Genomic DNA, 17,934 nt, shown 5'->3' with positions numbered 1-17,934 from the left:
CTGTTAAGTTAGGCCCTTTTAAGTCACAGCTACTCATGATGTAGCAAAGTGCTCCACCCTGAAGGACATAAGAGCAGCCCTGATGGATCAGACCAATGGGCCACATAGTCCAGCATCCTGTCTCACACAGTGGCCAACCAGTTCCTCTGGACAGCCAACAACAGGGCATAGAGGCTGAGGCCTTCCCCTGATGTTGCCTCTTGACTCTGGGATTCAGAGGATTAGTGCCTCTGAATCTGGCAGGTCCCCCTCAGTCACCATGGCTAGTAGCCATTGACAGACTTATCCTCCATGAATCTCTCTAAATCCCCTTTTAAAGATGTTTATTCCTGTGGCCATCACTATATCCTCTGGCAGCAATTCTGCATTTTAATCACTCTCTGAGTAAAGTAGCATTTCCTTTTGTCCATCCTGAACCTACTGACACTGAGTAGGCAGCTGTTGCAGTAGCCTGTATTAGAAGCTCAAAGGTACCCCAAAGATGCCTCAAAATTCCATGTCAGCTATTTCACTTCATAACCTCAGGAATTAAAGCTGGGTTTGGCAAGCCACAATTACAAGGGGTTAAACAGAACGCCAGGGAAAGAGCTTAAAAATAAGTCATTCTCAGAAAAAACATTAGTTTACATATAGAACATGTAACCACTTGTTGACTTACACCAAAGAAGGGAAAACCACAACATATGACTATTTTAACTCACTTTGTGAATTGCATATCTTCATTACTGCCATCAGAGATGATAAAAAATCTGCATATGTTGCAGAGTATTCCTTTTTTCAAATGTTTAACCTTATTGGGGTAAGATACCACCTCAACAAATAATTATATTGGGTTTCTCTTAACTAACAAATTAATGTTCTTACATATACTGCTCCAAGAGCTATCAGAGATATTGTACCATAAATCTTGCTCCCACAGAATTAGATATTTAGGTACACAATCAACACAAGCTATTGCTTTGCAGCAGCATAGCCTGAATAGCTAACTCACCTTAACAGCTCTACAGGACTATGCTCTTGATGTGAACACTCAAAGAATGTTGCAACAAAGGCTTGCAGGAGTGGAGGAATACTGTCTGATCTTTTCTGTCAGAAGAAGAGTAAGCAACATTAAAACACATCACAATACAAAATCTTGATATGCTTTTCATGACTCTTTGAACACACATTTATTTTAAAAACACCATTCAGAAGGGATACTCAAAGGCAGACTTCACACATTCCACAAAAGTAGAGATAGTAGTAGTATGAATAGCTCGCACATCTTCTCCAGAAGCTTCACTTACTTTATAGAGAAAGGGTGAACTCTTGCATATCTTAGTGGCAACATACCAGAATTTATCATTCCCTTTAACCAAGAACAGGTGCGCCTCCCCCCCCCCCAATATCTTTTTACTGTTTTGCAAGTCATATGGTATTGCAGCTTCTATGTAGTGCTTTTATGCCACCCAAAGACTGGTGTGGCTCAGATACAAATTCCATCTTTATAGCATTTACAGTGACAAATTCAGCCACTCCTGAACACAACTCTCAGTAAAATCATTTCATTGTAACTACCTTTGATAAGCTTGAATACAGACATACTGTGTTTACTATTTCAGAGAAACTTTTCTTATTTAACTGAATTCCAAAGAATATTTGAAGCATCTGTTGCCATTTTACCTGCAAGATGAAGAATTTGCACATAAAGTAGAACACCTGGGCATTCTGAGGATTTCTCTCAAATGCCGTAAGCCAAGCATCACAAGCTCTTTCAACCTGGGTTGTCTGCAAATACAAACTAACCAGAGCCTCCAATAGCTGACAATCAACAGGGCAGACTTTTAGAAGTGATTTACAAATCTCAATGGCTGCCTCCCACCTGAAATGAAAACAGTACAAAGAAAAAGTGAAACAATGCACAAGTGGCTTACTAAAAAGCAATCCATAAGAACATCTGGAGAAGCTTGCTGCAAATGAGTTCCCTCTTTAGATCAAACCACGGACTTTAAGGTGAATTTGTGCATGAACCCATCCCCTACTTTGGAAGCTATTCTTTGGCATCAGGAGTATTTTACAATGTACTGTGAGAGTGCACGGAGAGGAGAGAACATTTGTTACACTATTGTATTATTACACTTTCTCCCTAAGCTTAAAAAAATAAAATGCCATTTGGACAATAACAAAAACCCTCTTTACCTTTCTAGGAGCTGCTGCAAAAGAATCATATTCCTGTATAGAGGAAGACAGAGAACTATTTTTTCATCATCTTCAGGATTCTCACTTGTACAGGACCGAATGGCATCTAAAAGAACACCACACATTTACAGTTACAGACTGGAATCTTATGGCTTCTTAAGAAGATTATAGCATGAGCTTTTGTGAATAACAGCCCCCCTCCTCCCAATATGTGTATCTATTACCCTTCAAACCCTTGGAGGAAAAAATTTAAGAGGAAAGAAGGCAAAAAAGCAACCTTGCCACACGGTACTTACAACCATAAAAAGTTCAGCCAGAGTGTCCCCCTTGCCCTCATCTACAACTGGTGTCAATAAGTCCAGTTAGTCTGACTGTCTTTGTATATGTGCTATGTGTATGAAAACTGGCTGCCAATTAACAAAGACCAGAAAGACTTCAATGATGTTAAACAAGGTTCTGTAGTAAGATTATTACAAATATCCTGTTAAGTACTGATGTAATACATAAATTACTGTTAAATAATTTACACTGATAGAATTACCTTCAAAGACAGCTAACAAAGTATCGGGATTAGTCTTCACATCTTCAGCTTTTTTCCAAGGTATTAAGAACGACTCTCTCTTCATGATTTTTGAAGGATTACTATTTGCAGGATCATAAAACTTGAGAGGGAGGTCACCAAATTCGATCAGATGTATATAAGATAGCCAAGCTAAACAGCGGTCACTAATGGTGAGGTGTTGCACAACTACCTTATCATTTTCTGACTTCAGAGCATTCTATGGAGGAAGAAAATGATATCCTCAAAAGATCAATATAAAACAACCAAAGTAGTGCTATATTTTGTCTATTCTTCCAAATTTAAAAGGCATTCCAGAGATGGAATTAAATGTCACTTTTAAAAAAAGACCATAACAATCAGAACTGTTGCACTCTGCACACACACACAATAAAAAGATTGATTATGCAACACTGAAAAAGAGGATTATGGAAGTTTTTGAAATGTGCCTTGCCTAATGTACAAATGTACATTTTAGTCCTTGTACACATAGTTATAACTGTTCTGCATCTAAGATAGAAGAGTACATGAAGGAGACATGAATATATTGTACACTGCATTTATGGGACAGAGAAATCAGAACAGGGGTAGGTAGCAGTGTGGATCCCCAAACACAGACATCCATGAACTGCATGAATTTGCATGTCATGTCCACAACCACTAAGAATATAGGCTGCCTTATTAAAAAGAGAGAGGCTCTCTTTTTATCATACCCTAAGTATCATACCCTGACACCAAATTCTATACTTGCATGAAATGTACACAGAAGAAACATATCACTAGTAATCAGAATTCTTTCATTGAAACTTCAGAACATTTAAGGTCAAATAAATTAGAGCCACTAAGTGAAACCATTTTTATAAAACTGTACTATCGTATTCAGACTGCAACTGTTGATTTCTGCTGCATACTTTCCTTTCCTCCCTAATCCAGTAATACAGACACAAGATAGTAAGGTGGAAAAAAGAAATGACTAGAGTCACAAGAAGGATGTAGCAGCTTATGTGCACACATCAAGTCTTCACACATTGACAAAAGCACCCTTGTATTGCACTGGAAAATATGAAGGGGCAACAAAAGTTATGTTAAAAGCCTTGTTAAGTACACCCCTTTTGTTAAAGTCTGAACAGGCTTATTGGATTGGGCCATCATTCAAGTCATTATGGAAGATAGAAGGCAGCATCTATCTGTAGACTAGGCTGCAGAGATTTCAATCTCGTATCTATATGTCTTTTCAATCTTTTCCCTTGCTAGGACATGTACAATATGCAAGTGGGATTAATATGCCAAATGAAAGTGTTTCTAACCCAAGTAGCCTTTATCAGAATAACTTCCCCCCAAAATAGCTACACCTACAGGGAAGTAAAAGAGCACTCTTAGAAAGCATTAAAAAGTTTTAGACAAGAACAGCTGCCAGCATTATGATGGGAACACACTTCACCTTCAAGAATTAGAATAAAAAGAGCCACGTTATAGAAAAGGCTTGTTCAAAGAAAACTGAGTATGGCTCTGGGCATGATTTTACAGTGTACTGGCACCCATGCATCTCCACTATACCCATTTACTGAGACCGACAAGAAACCTACCTGGTAAAGTAGGTTTTCCTTTCTTGCAACATGTGAAGGTGCTCTTAAGCATTCCCTTTCTGAAACAGACCCTCCCTACCACTGCAGTTTTTTTAGATTTAATTCTTTGGTTGGACAGGATACTAGTGTTCACCTACAAATTATGCTACATAACATCACAAAAATATTAGTGAAATCTAAAGCCACAATCATTTGGATGAACATATAATCAGTGTAACATCACACACAAGTACCTGGAATAATGCAACAGCATTTTGATGTCTTCCAGTAAAGATGCTTAAATGAACTCTGTACAGCAACATCTCCAGCAAGTGAAAGGATCGAAGATCAAATTTTTCTTCACACTTTGGGGCTTTCATTAAGAACTGCAACATTCTCCCACACACGTAATCCTTTCCATCAAAGGAGTTTTCCAGATCTAGAAACTGAACAGAAAACATTTTATTTTACAATAGGCTATAACTATCTCTCCTTCTGTTTCTGTAGCTTTGTTCTGCTGGCACTTAATACATTTTGGCCCCGGTCACATGGGCCAGATAACGCGGGGGTGAGGCTGTTTGCCCCGGGGCAAAATAAAGCATGTTAGCTCGATCATACCGTCTCCCGAGTCTTCGCACTGTGGCAGGAAGCTCGCGATCACACGGCGATGCTGGAGCTGGCAAAGAAGCCGCACAGCAAACATTCTGTGTTTGTGCGCATGCACAGTTCCACGGAGCAGCACTGCTTCCAGTTTAGCGTTCGTGCGCATGTGCTTAGGGAAACCATCTGATTTGCGACAGGACTCAGACGGGCACCGGAAGCCACGGGATACTAGCGCTCCCACGATCAGACGCCCACCTCTGCCCCGCGTTTTCCAGATACTACTGCACTTTCCTAGGTGGTTTTTTACTGCGCATCTTCGGCGGGATGCCACGGGTTGCCCACAGGTGTGCTACGCTTCCCAGATGTTGCCATTCGTGGCTTTATCGTGGCAAATCCTCCGTGCGAACAGGGCCTTTGTTTGGCAGATTCCAGATGACTGTTTCTGATTGCAGCTTCTTGCACTGCATCATATGCTGCTCTGAAAAGTCTTTATCTTCAGAACTGGATGTGTGCATGCACGGAAGGGGTATAACTTGGTATGTTTGCGTTTCTATGGGTTGGATCCTACAAACTACAACGGTGCTTGGAGAAAAGTATGTTTTCTGCCTTCCCCTTTGCCAGCAGCCCACTGTGATCCTTACTAAACTGATGTTTGGGAACTGGGGAGACTAGCCCACCTCCTTGTCTGACATTGCCTGTAACATTCCACCACTCCCCTACAACAGCTTTCTGGGGATCCAGAGAGGTTGCCGGGAAAAGGTGGGAAAGATCAGAATCCAGGAGTTCCTTCCACTTGCAATCCATAGTGCCCAAACCCCATGTTCCTATTCTGTGTTAGGGAATGGCAAGTCCAGTAATACACGCAAGCAAGAGTACATTGAATAATAGAATGCCTCTTGAGATTCTACAACCGGAAGTCTTTAAACAAAACTTTACAGGTGAGTAACACATAGTACATTGCATGCACAAATCCCACCGCTTAATTATGTGCACATGTCAAATTTCAAGAGATCAAACTTACAGTCCACCAGATCTTATAATTTGGAGCATATTCCACTGCTGTTTCACACATTTCTTGCACTTCTTCCTTGGTTCCTCTTTTGGAAAAGAGCTTGAGGTAATGACACCAGATTTCAGAATTTTCTTTGTTGTTTTCTAGCGCTCGGGCCAAAACATTCAAAGCAGAATCCAAGCATTCTGATGATGATCTGTAATAAGTAGGAAGAAAACACAAGAATATTGTACATTTTGCACTCACATTTATAGTTTAGTTTTGAGCCCCAAACTCCCCCTCTCCCACTGATTTTTTCTCTCCTGCATTTCATATATATCTGGTGGGTTCTGAAATGGGAAGGGTGAGATGAAAAGTATGTTTGTGTGTGGGGGGGGGAGAAATGCCTTGATAGTTATGGTAATGGAAAGCCATCCAGGCGTCTTCATGTCTACGAAGAAAGGGGAAAAGATGCTGGTTGCCTGATACAGTGCATCCTTTCCAGCTAATAGGGTAAATATACCAGCCCTTTGATGTGAGAACACCTCTTAAATTTTTTTTTAACTTTTTAATAGGAATACAGAATAAAGAAAGGGGGTAAGAGGAAAAGAGAAGAAAATAAAATTATAAAAACAATGCAAAGGGCAATTTTTACATATATTAAGGACAACCATTGATTAAAATTATATTAAAAAGGTATATAACATGGTGGCTTAGTAAACCACAATAACAACCTGCTTAAAATATTCTACAATTTTCTCATAATGTGTTTTCATTTTGTCCTATCTTATCAATTATACACATAGGTAAATTCTCATTAACTCTGTATACAATTTTAACATAAGTTTGTTATAATAAAAACCATGCAAATGGTAATGTTCTCAATATTTCATATAAGAGATATCATTTATAAAATAAACCATTCAAATATGTAACTACAAAGATTAATTATAGTAAGCATAAAAAGCTTGCCAATTAATATAATTTGTCAGTTTTGCCACAAGTGCATAGTCTTGCATTTTGTCTATCCAATTCTCAAGAGTTGGACAACCCTCAGGCTCCAACTACTCTTGCTGCAGTTAGCACGTACCTAAGTAATCCATGCATTGTTCTATCTGCATTCACTGGTAAAATGCCTGATAACATAGTCTCTGTTAACATAGCAAATTTTATATTCAAAACCTTTTTGAATTTCAATATGTAATTCTTTCCAATATTTGCTATTTTTTTTAACAAGACCACCACATATGGTACAAAGTACCATCTATCTACTTACATTCCCAACACAATCCTTTATTTTTATCCATCTTCTTGATGCCTTTTGGGGTCATATGCCAGCAATAAAACTATTTATACCATTTTTTCCTAACTGCTTGACTTACTGTGAATTATATATCTCTCATCCACAGATTTTCCCATTGCTGAAATGGAATCTTCTTAAAATTTTGCAACCATTTCACCAGGCATGTCCTAACTCGTTCTATTTCTGTGTCATATTCTAATAAGTTTCTAAATGTGTCCCAAAAGATGACTTTGTTCAATATTATCTTTTCAAATTCAATCAAGTTTCTCAGTCTCTCCCCTTTTATATGCATAACTTCTTTATGTCTTGATGAAAGTTCTAGATATGTTAGCCATTGTATTTTTCCCCTTCTTCATTAACAGTTTGTCAAGACTTAATTTCCCTTGCTTGTTGATCATCTTGATATAAAACCATTATTTTTCCTCTCAGCTTTGTTGTAATAAGCATCTAGTGGTGACATCATAGGTGATATTGAGGGATTTACTCTTATATTAAGTGACTACCAGTTTTTCAGTAAACTGCCTTCTGATAATGTGTCCATTACGTCTCATTTTTTTAGTGTTTTTCCAGCTTTAAATCCAAAAATGACTATGTAGTAGTAGTAGTTGTTGTTCAGTCGCACAGTTGAGTCAGACTCTTCGCGACCCCATCACGCCAGGCCCTCCTGTTTTCTGTTGTGCTCCGGAGTTTGCTTAATTTCATGTTCATTGTCTCGATAACACTGTCTAACCATCTCATCCTTTGCCGTCCCCGTCTTCTTTGACCTTCAATCTTTCCCAGCATCAGGGTCTTCTCCAGTGAGTGCTCCCTTCTCACTTGGTGGCCAAAGTATTTGAGCTTCAGTATCTGGCCTTCCAGGGAACAGTCAGGGTTGATTTCTTTTAGGATTAACTGATTTGATCTCCTTACAGTCCAGGGACTCTCAAGAGTCTTCTCCAGCACCATAATTCAAAAGAATAAATTCTTCGGCGCTCAGCCTTCCTTATAGTCTATATATAGACTATGTAGACCTTCAGACAAATCGGCTGCTTCCGATTTCATCAGTCTTTCATTTGGGTTTTTAATCCAGTGAGAGATTCAAATCAAGCCAGCTGCATGATAACACAACTTGATATTAGAAATCGTCAGGCCTCCTCTTTTTTTTCTCCATTTTGTAAAACTTTAAATCTGACCCTTGGTTTCTTGCCATTCTAAATAAATGTATTTATCTACCAGTCTGTCAATATCTTGTGTTATGTATCTTTTTTAAAAAACAAATTATTGCTTTATTACTACAAAAACTACAAAAGGGAAGGGAAATAATGGGTGCTAAGACTAACCAATAACATATAAGGTTAAAGCAAGGATCGTCATATGTTCAAAAGTTTTGATAGTCATTCCTACTATATCGATATAAGAAGAAAAAGGATTAAAGGAATAATACTGGTTGCCATATTGCAAAATTAGTAAAGCTAAATCAAGCCAGTTTAGCCATTTAATCAAATTGGGTAGATCATAGTTTCAAATACAAATTAATCTTTCAGAATTTCATTACATTACATTATCTCCTGTGCTTATTCTTCTCATATTTCATTTGGACTTTAAGAGTTTTAGGATCTGCTACTCCTTTTTCGGAGTCAGAACCTTCAGAGGAACTATCAGGAATAGTTATACTGTCTTCAGACTCATGATCACTCCTTTCATCTGCTTGTATACTGTCCTCTGTTTTCTGTTTATCACTGGACTCTGTTTGCTGCTGCTCCAAGAATATCTTTGCTTTTTGGGCAGAATCAATCTTCTTTTTACCATTATAGTTGAAAATAAGATCTTCTGGAAATGTCCAGCTGAAGGGAGCGGGATGGTTATGTAAAAAGGAGGTTAAGTTTTTATATTGTTGTCTCCTCTTTCGTATCTTGAATAGAATATCCTTTAAGATCTTCGCTTCTTCACCTTTGATTTTCCGGGATTTCCCATTAGTCGCTTTCAAGGTAACATCTCTGGTAGACCTTTTGGAGAATCTAACAAATATTTCACCAGGCAGTTTGTTCTTCTTGATAAAATCCGCTTTAAGGTCTGTCATTGGTGCCAATGCTTTGCTTAATAATTCCTTTAGATTCTCCCCTTTCTGTTCTGGGATACCCTGAAATCACAAGACGTATAATGATTTCTCCATTTGAAGCTGTAACAGTTGCTCTTTATCAGAGATCCACTCTTTTTCCACGACTTCCAGTCTCTGTTTAATAAAGTTTGCCTTCGCATCAACTTGTTTTACTGCTTTGTTGATTTCATCTGCTCTTTTAACTGTATCCACCAGTTGTTTCTGGAAACAGTCCAGATTATTGATGTTAGTCATCTGGTCCAACAAAGGGCACAACACCGCAGCCATCATGTTTGGGAAGTCAGCAACTGCTTCTGGTTTAAGAGCTGAGGTCACTGAGCTGACAGTTCCTGGAGAAGGTCTTTTTTAAAGCACCATTTTGTCTCCTCTCAACATTGTTTAAATAGACCGTACCGTACTTTGTGTAAACAATATGAAAGTCCACTAGTTTTGTTTTGCTTTATGCTATTTTGCACCCTGCTCAGTTAACTTGGAGATTTTGTAATTGGAACCGTCCCTTTCCACCTAGTTATCGCTTAAGAACCGCTGTTTTCCTTAGGGGGACTCCCCACCTCCTCCCCTCCTTCCAAATCTACTAGGGGCTATGGATCAGTTTATCCGCTTCACTTGTTTAGCTTTGGGGAATTTACAAAAACTCACAGTGCATTCCGGCAATTTTTAAAAGAGTAGGAAGGACAACGTTGCGCAAGATCACTTGCCCGCATCATCCGGCATGCGCTTCTATTCTCCATATTGGTCTCGCGGCAATGGGACCTATCGGAGTAAGGAGGAACCTCAATTCCTCGGATGGTTCCGTCGCCTTGGAAGAGGCACCTCCCGCACCCCAGGCTAAGAGACCTCTATAAGGCCTCTAGAGGGGCTCGGAACCATCCGAGTCCCCTCCCATTCGCCGTGATTTTGGGGCGTTCACATCGGAGCTCGATGGAATGCACCCATTCAGGGAGTCGCCAAAACCAGAAGTCCTTGTGTCATGTATCTCAATTGGGAGCATCTGGAATAAAAAATTAATTTGGGGGGAAATTTTCATTTTTATTGCAGAATTTTTTCCAAGCCAGGACAAATTTAACTTAGACCATCATTCCAAATCCTTTTGAATTTTCTTCCAAACTGCTTCATAATTAACTTGAAGAAATGCTTTCCCCCCCAGACACATTTATTCCCAAATATTTGATTGAATTGGTAACCCAATCACTGCCTGTAGGTAATTTAATATTATCCTTTTCCTGTTTTGTTAAAATTTTTGAAATCATTTTAGTTTTTTTCATATTAATTTTAAATCCAGCGAGGAAACCAAACTTTTCTATGTGTTCCATAACAAACCATATTGTATTTGGGTTTTTTTAAATTGTCAATACTACATCATATGCATAACTCTTTATTCTTCATCAACTCTCAGTCCCTTAATTTTTGGGTCTTGTTTGATTCTAGAAACAAAAGTTTCCATTGCAAGTAAAAGTAACAATGGTGATATGGGGCAGCTTTCGTCTCCTTTTCTGTCTGGAATCCATCTGTTAACACGCCATTAATTAGAATTTCTGCATTTTGTTTCACATAAATACCCTGAATCGAACCCAAAAATCTAGCTCCAGAGTTTATACTGTAATACTCTTAGCATAAAAGTCTGAGATTACCAAAAGCTTTTTCAGCGTCCAGAAACTTAAAAACCACTTTTCCCCCCTTTATTTTGCACAAATTCCATTGCATCAATTATAAAACAGACATTGTCTTCATGTGTCTCTTAGGAATGAAACCTGTTTGGTCTCGGTAGATTATTTTTGTTATACGTTCTTAAGTCATTCTGCCATTATTGAAGCAAAAAAATTGTAATCCACATTGAACGATATAACTCTATACAATTGTGGTAGCATTGGATTGTTCCCTTCCTTGTGAATCAAAGTGCCTCCAGCCACAATTGTGGTACTGTTTTATTTTCACTTATTTGATTCATCACTTTTTGAAGCGGTAAAATTAGTTCATCCTCCAAAACTTTATAATACATTGCAGATAAGCCATCTGGGCTTAGAGCTTTATCTTTTTCAACCTCTTTATTGCTTGTGAAATCTCTTGTACGGCAATGTTTTGATTCAGAATGTCCCTGTCTTTGTTTGTAAATTTAGGTACAGAAGTATTCTTTATATACGCATCTAGTCTGACCTCAATTAAGTTTTCGTTCTTATAAAGTTGCGAGAAGAAGGAAATAAATTGTTCATGTATGTCCTTCTCTTAGATGTCATTTAGCTTTTTGGCTCCAGTTATTGATCTTCTTTCACTTCTTTTAAGCAATAAGCTAAGTAATGTCCAGGTTTATTTGCATGGTCAAAATATTTTTATTTGATGAACTTTAATTTCTTCTGGATTTCTTCCAACTCAATCAAGTTCAGTTGGTTTCCCAGTTAATGTCTTTTAAAACCATTTTCTTGTATGTTTTATATGTTGATCTTCCAATATTTGAATTCTATCATTTTCATAGTTCTTTCCATTTTACCTTTTTCTTAGAAGCTATCGCAATAAGGTTTCCTCTCATGAAAGCTTTGCTTGCTTCACAGATTGATATCATTGATGCATTTTCTATAGTATTTAATTTTAAAAACTCAGCCAGATCTTTTTTGCATTTCTTAATTATATCTCTGAAGTAGGAGATAATCATTTAATCTCCATCTTCTTTTTCCTGAACAAAAAGTATACTTTCTAGATTAAGGATTAATTGCTCTCCAAGTATCAATCAATTGTAGCAATTCCGTGTAGCAATTTCATGTACCAAACAACACGCTTGGGGAGTCTACCCCCTTTTGTCTTTTTTTATTTATCCTTTTTAGGTTCCAGGACTCAATTCATATCTCCAAAAATCATTATATCCCCTTCTTGAAAATCCAATAAGGTCTGAAAAAAGTTGTCATAGACATTTCATTTTTGCATTATTTGGAGCATATAATGATACCAATGTGTTAGACTTGCCATCGGGAAATCGAACTTCCAACATTAAATGTTACCCTTCCACATCTTTCATTTCTTATGTAACATTGATTCTATGATTTATTATGTAAATCACTATACCTTTTCTCTTCACGGGGATGGCGTAAACCATCCCCAACTTTTTATTCTTGAGAATATGTTCATGCTGTTTCTTTATGTGGGTATCTGGTAGATAATATCTGCCTTTTGTTCTTTTAATAGATTGAAAATTTTAGACCGCTTAGTGGGAGAGTTTAAGCCACTGATATTTATTGATATCACATTCAGATTATCCATTTTCTAATATAACACTGCTGCTTAGTCCAATTTTCCTTCTTCCTCAGCTGATTCTTTTGATAACTCTTCTGCAAGTTGTTTTGCTCATTCAATTGTAGATATGTTTTTTCTGCCTTTTGGGAGTTGCTCTTCCAGTGCGAATGGAATTTTCCAACGATACTTTATTTCTTCCTTTTGTAAAATCTGTTTTAGGAAGCCAAAGTCTCTCCTCTTTTTGAAAATAGTAGAGAGAAGGTTTTGAAAAATTGGTATTTCTGTCTTGTGAATTTTGAGAGGAAAAGTTCTTTCTTTGTTCAAAATAGAATCTCTAATTTTTGTGTGTGTGAACTTTACCAAGATATCACATGGAAATATAATCCTGACAGCAAATCTAGAGTTGATTCTGTATATTTGTTCGATGTCTAAAGAATCTTCTTCAATCTTGTAAGAGTTTATGAAAGTCTTCTTCAAGATTAGCTTTACCAAAATCTTCTGGGGTGGATTGAAACCTAAGATTACAGCCTCTATTCTGAACCTCCAGAACGTCAATCTTTGGTTAGCCTTTTCCAATAAATGATCTTGGACTTCTTGACAGTGTTCCAGGTCTTCATATTGTTCCTGGGTATGAACAATCTTTTCAATATTTTCTTGAATCTTTTTTTGAGTCTGTGCCAGTCCTGTAGTTATAGCTTATCTCAGAGTAGAAAGTTCCTTTTTAATATGATCAAAAGTATTTTCTTGACCTTGCTTTAATTGTTTAATCTGTTGTTGAATTCCTTCCTCTGAGTCACTTTATAATGCATTCAATTCTCTGATTGCTTCATCTGAGAGGAGTGTGTGTCTAAAACTGAGTTCAGCTGTATTGCCAAGTTACCTTGCAGTTTCTCCAACCCAGGATCAGGTTCTTTTTCAGTATTTTTTTTTCTTTGCTTCCGTCTGTGTCAACGTCATTTTATGTCTGTATCTTCTATAGTAGGGGTGTCAAACTTACGGTACATGGGCTGAAACCAGCCCATCCAAGGCTCTTATCTGGCCCATGAGCAACTGATTATCTTTACAGCCAGATGACAGAGGCTATGCATTATGTTCTTCTATACCGTTCCAGTGCTAATGCGTAATGGGCAGTGGAAGTGGGAGGGTGGGCATCAGGGAGAAACTGTAAGGGTGTTAATGTTTTAAGCATATTTGTATTTTGAGTTAAAAATAGTATCATTAATTGGGTTTGCCTGTGTCCTTTATAAAGTTCTACCTTTTATAAAGTTTTATCTTTTATGGCACACATGGCTCAGCCCAACAAAGTGACATTTATGTCAGATCTGGCCCTCATAAAAATGAGCTTGACACCTCTGTTCTATAGAGACCTTTCATTAACATTACATTAAACTTTGCATTTAATTACTGTCACAACAATAAAACATCTAAGATTAAGCTTGGACCTTATCTTTATAATATAAAACTCAATGCCAAATAGATCTGTATCACAATATTTAATATTGTTTTCAGGAGATTTAAATTTCAGATACACTAATTTAGTTTGTGTTAAAAGGGGGTTACAGAAACATTAGAGATAGTTAAAATAAAAAATTTGAGAGGATAAGACTAAACAGGATATGAAATGTGAAGTTAGCTAGTTAAAATAAAAATTTGAGAGGATAAGACTAAACAGGATATGAAATGTGAAGTTAGCTTAATCTGTTAAAAAAATTAGTATTTATTAGTTACTCTTGTCAAGACTATTTCACATAAAGAATAAACCATATTACTTTAATTATTTGTTAGCATTATTAAAGAATTTGAGTTCTTGTCTTGAGTTCTTATTGCCTTATTCAGCACTTGGCATTCAAATCTTCACTTGACAACAATCCAAAATTCCAGCATATGGTAGTAGACAATAATTGTAAATTCCACTGGATGGCAGCAAAGGCCAGTACCTAAACTGAAGATCCAGATTCACTACTTTATCTTTATTTTGGGGGTATATTTTGACATCCCAAAAGTATCTGGAATATTTTGGAAACACGGGGGGGGGGGAAATCCCAAATATTTTTGGGAATTGGGAAGATTGGGGAAATAGCTGAGAGGCATGGCGGCTGCTCCCCGCCTATCAGCTGTTCTCCTCCCCCCACTGATTCTGCAGATCCTTTAAACCAGGCTGGTTTAAAGGGACTGCAGAAAAGATCGAGAAACAGCTGAAAGACAGGAGCCGCCACTTAGCTGTGTTTTGCTGCTTTGCTGTTCCTGGGTTGGTTTTTTTCTCCCAATTTTTTCCCATCTCAGGTCTACTGGACCCGAAAAAACTCAGGATTTACAAAACATTCCTGATGCAAATACATTGCTGGTATTGGGATCGAAGATTTTTCAGAAATCCAATTCTTTTTTGCCCAACGGACCCGAACCAAAACCCCCGGGGGGAGGGGGCCTACACCCCCCTAAGCTTTGAAATCTTGTGTCATTTCCAAAATGTCACTCACTTTAGAAACAGGAAATGTCCTCTTCTTCTATCATCACCATTTTGGAGAATAGTGGATATATCGCTTTATTGCCCTCATAGCCTCAGATACCCATTTCACTTCCTCTCTGTCTTTTAAAAAATAATCCTTCTTATCGAGGTATTATACCCCACTTTTCTCCCCAATGGAGACCCACACACACATAGTTCTTCCCTCCTTTATTTAACCTCACAAAAATTATATGACAGTGTGGCTAGCCCTAAGGTTGGTCAGTGAGTTTCCAGGGCAGAATAGAGATTTGAGTCTGGGCCTCCCAGATCCTAGTCTGACACTAGCCACTATACCACACTAGCATAAATTCTGTTTGCCACCTCTAGCAGCAAACTGTCTCTGACTAGATTTCTGGCTATGCCCTGGATGGAAAAACTACAACCACCACCAATTACATTGCCTTTCTCTAAATATTCTCCAGCTCCCATATAACACCTATACACTAGCTCCACTCTCAGGAAATTCATATCTTGAGTTTAAATACCCCAATATTTTATTGCTTATACTGTAGACCCCTGAGAACTTCAAGATACCTAATAATTTCCCCCCGTTCCCTTTAAAAAATAACCAACTTGAGACATGGCCAAATAAGCAAAGGATCTTTCGAAGCTAATGGGGAAAATAAAATTACAACAACACAGATGAAAGCTCAAACAGAAAGTGCAGCCCATTTGTTTGTGAGGTAAGAATTACCTACCCTTCATTTTGATTCAGATATTTATATGCCAATTTGATCCAAAGCTGAACATCACAGGGGTTCTCAAGTACACTCGCCTCCAGGTTAGCAATATCATCAGTTTCATTTGTAAAATACCGAACATCGTCAGGAGTCACAACAGCATCCAGAGCTGGCACATTTATCTTGTTCTCGACTGTAGGAGCCACAAATAATTTTTTTTAGAAAACAATGCACAATTTTCGTAGTTGAAATTTTTGTTGAGGCATTCATTACTATTGTGAAAAGATATCTTGTCTAAGCTTGAACAGATATGCATTATTGAGAATGGTGACACTGGCAATTCTCATAGTAGAAGACAAAGAACTTTGTCCCTTCCATAGAAAACTAGTTTGCAGTCCTAGCGCCTAGATAAGGGGAGAGGGCAACAAAGGACAAGAGACCCACCCCACCCCCCAATAAACACAATCACTCTCCACTTTTTGGAATAAAATGGCTACAACTGTAAGAAGCCTTGGCACAGTATGGGACCACAGGATCCTGGCATCAACTGATGTGCCTGCCAGTCGATGTACCTCAGCCCACCTGCTGGGATGGGGGGAGACCCATGGGATGCAGGATTCCACAAGAACGATCACCACTAAGTGGTCTCCCCTGCCACTTGAGCATGAGGGTAACTTGCTGGCAGCCCCTGAGCTGGGCATGCCCCTTGAAAGCTCTCACCCAAATATCCCTTAAAGGAATCCCTACATGCAAGGAAAACAGGCACACCGGCCAGTTTTCCTAAAATGAATCTGGCCCCATGCAGATACCACTCCAGGTTGTGAAAGGCAAATGAAGCAAAATCACCTGAACAGGAACCAAGCCATGCGTCCCCCAGTCCAGTACCCTCCCCTAGCAATGACAGCCCGCAACTCCCTGCATGCATTCTCCCCTAAAGCATGAACACTTAGGAAGAGATGGGTGGGCAAATGATCCCATGTGGCCAGGTGAGCTGGCCTGGGGGTACAGCATGTTTTTAACCTCCTGGTAGCCCCTCCCCCTCCCAAAGCCCAGTTCAGGCCCCATCATAGCCTGTCCTGGGATGGGCTTAATTTTTGCACATTTGCAGCTGCCCACACAGCCCATTCTTTCCTGCTGGACATGGCCAGCAATGCCCGCTATCGTCCCTTCTGGCTCTCCCCACTTATCCAGGACTGCAAACGGGACCCGTGGGTGAGTCTGGGTCCCAACATACCTCTAGGGAAAAAAAGGAGAACTGAACAAGCACTGGGTATTTTTGAATACTCTATGGCTAACAAAAGCAGCTCTGATGATAAAGTCTACTGGAAGTTTTCACTAAACATGTAATTACCATTCTTCAGATTCTTACAGAATTCAGTACTGAATCAAGACTGTGATCAGTGCTACAGATTTCAGACGTTTTCTGGTTATTAGCATCTGACCATCAGCAGCACATGGCTTTGAATCAAACGTATCTTCTAATCTCGAAGTACTGCTAACCACTACTCTTAAGGCACAGCCCATAAAAGCTCTTCAAGGTTACCAAACAGGCACATATTAAGTATCATCTAAGCAGAGTTATATCCTTCAGAGACCACTGACTTCAATGAACCCAGAAGGGTGTGATTCTCTTTAGGACCTCACTGTGCACGTTTTAACAATGCAGAAGCAGGATGGGTTAAAAAAAAAAAAGGAAAGCAGCTGTTCAAAGTCAAGTGTTTTTCCTCACAATTTCATTCATATATTCCAACAGTCCAGATTTCATTGTAATATAGCCAAGTTACCATATTTAATAGGGCCAGAGGACTGGTCCTCTTCACTGCTGGAACCACTGTCCAAAGTGCTTTGTTTCCAGTACTTGGGCTTCCATTTCCTTTTTTCTTTCCAGGTTGTAAATGGAGGAGCTGTTAGCAAGCAAAATAAAATTGAATAACGTAATGTATTATTACATAAAAGCAAAGCAGAATTCCTGTCCTATGATATTGGTATGCTGATGTTACTAGTGGCTTTGGAGAAAACTCTGCATAATGCAATGAAATGCATCATAAATTTATAAACTTTTATGAGAGCCATGTTGAGGCATCCTAAGTTACTTACTGTGACCTTTGCTTTCATTGATGTTGCTAACAAGAAGTACAGCCATTTGATCCATTGACATGCGATCTTTGTTTACACCAAAAAGTTTCTCAACATATTTTTCTGAAATGAGATGGACACAATATCGAAGTC

The 17,934-nt window shown here is 38.5% G+C and overlaps 1 protein-coding gene across 3 annotated transcripts in view; it reads right to left on the bottom strand.

The window, feature by feature from the left end:
* ZFC3H1 (zinc finger, C3H1-type containing) overlaps window positions 1–17,934 on the bottom strand; it is a 64,908-nt gene that overhangs the window by 9,884 nt on the left and 37,090 nt on the right. For all 3 annotated transcript variants that reach the window (XM_015405719.1, XM_015405721.1, XM_015405722.1), the window contains exons 19-27: window positions 17,803–17,904; window positions 17,490–17,609; window positions 15,724–15,898; window positions 5,927–6,113; window positions 4,557–4,748; window positions 2,720–2,957; window positions 2,179–2,284; window positions 1,663–1,861; window positions 992–1,086 (exon numbers count right to left, since the gene is read on the bottom strand). In XM_015405719.1, coding sequence (XP_015261205.1) covers window positions 992–1,086; window positions 1,663–1,861; window positions 2,179–2,284; window positions 2,720–2,957; window positions 4,557–4,748; window positions 5,927–6,113; window positions 15,724–15,898; window positions 17,490–17,609; window positions 17,803–17,904 — 1,414 coding nt within the window. The remainder of the gene's footprint in view (window positions 1–991; window positions 1,087–1,662; window positions 1,862–2,178; window positions 2,285–2,719; window positions 2,958–4,556; window positions 4,749–5,926; window positions 6,114–15,723; window positions 15,899–17,489; window positions 17,610–17,802; window positions 17,905–17,934) is intronic.

This window comes from Gekko japonicus, unplaced genomic scaffold (genome assembly GCF_001447785.1).
Source record: "Gekko japonicus isolate JY-2015 unplaced genomic scaffold, Gekko_japonicus_V1.1 scaffold53, whole genome shotgun sequence".
Taxonomy (NCBI): Eukaryota; Metazoa; Chordata; class Lepidosauria; order Squamata; family Gekkonidae; genus Gekko; species Gekko japonicus.
Note: the sequence above shows the minus strand (reverse complement) of the source record. Positions and strands in the feature narration are given on the sequence as shown.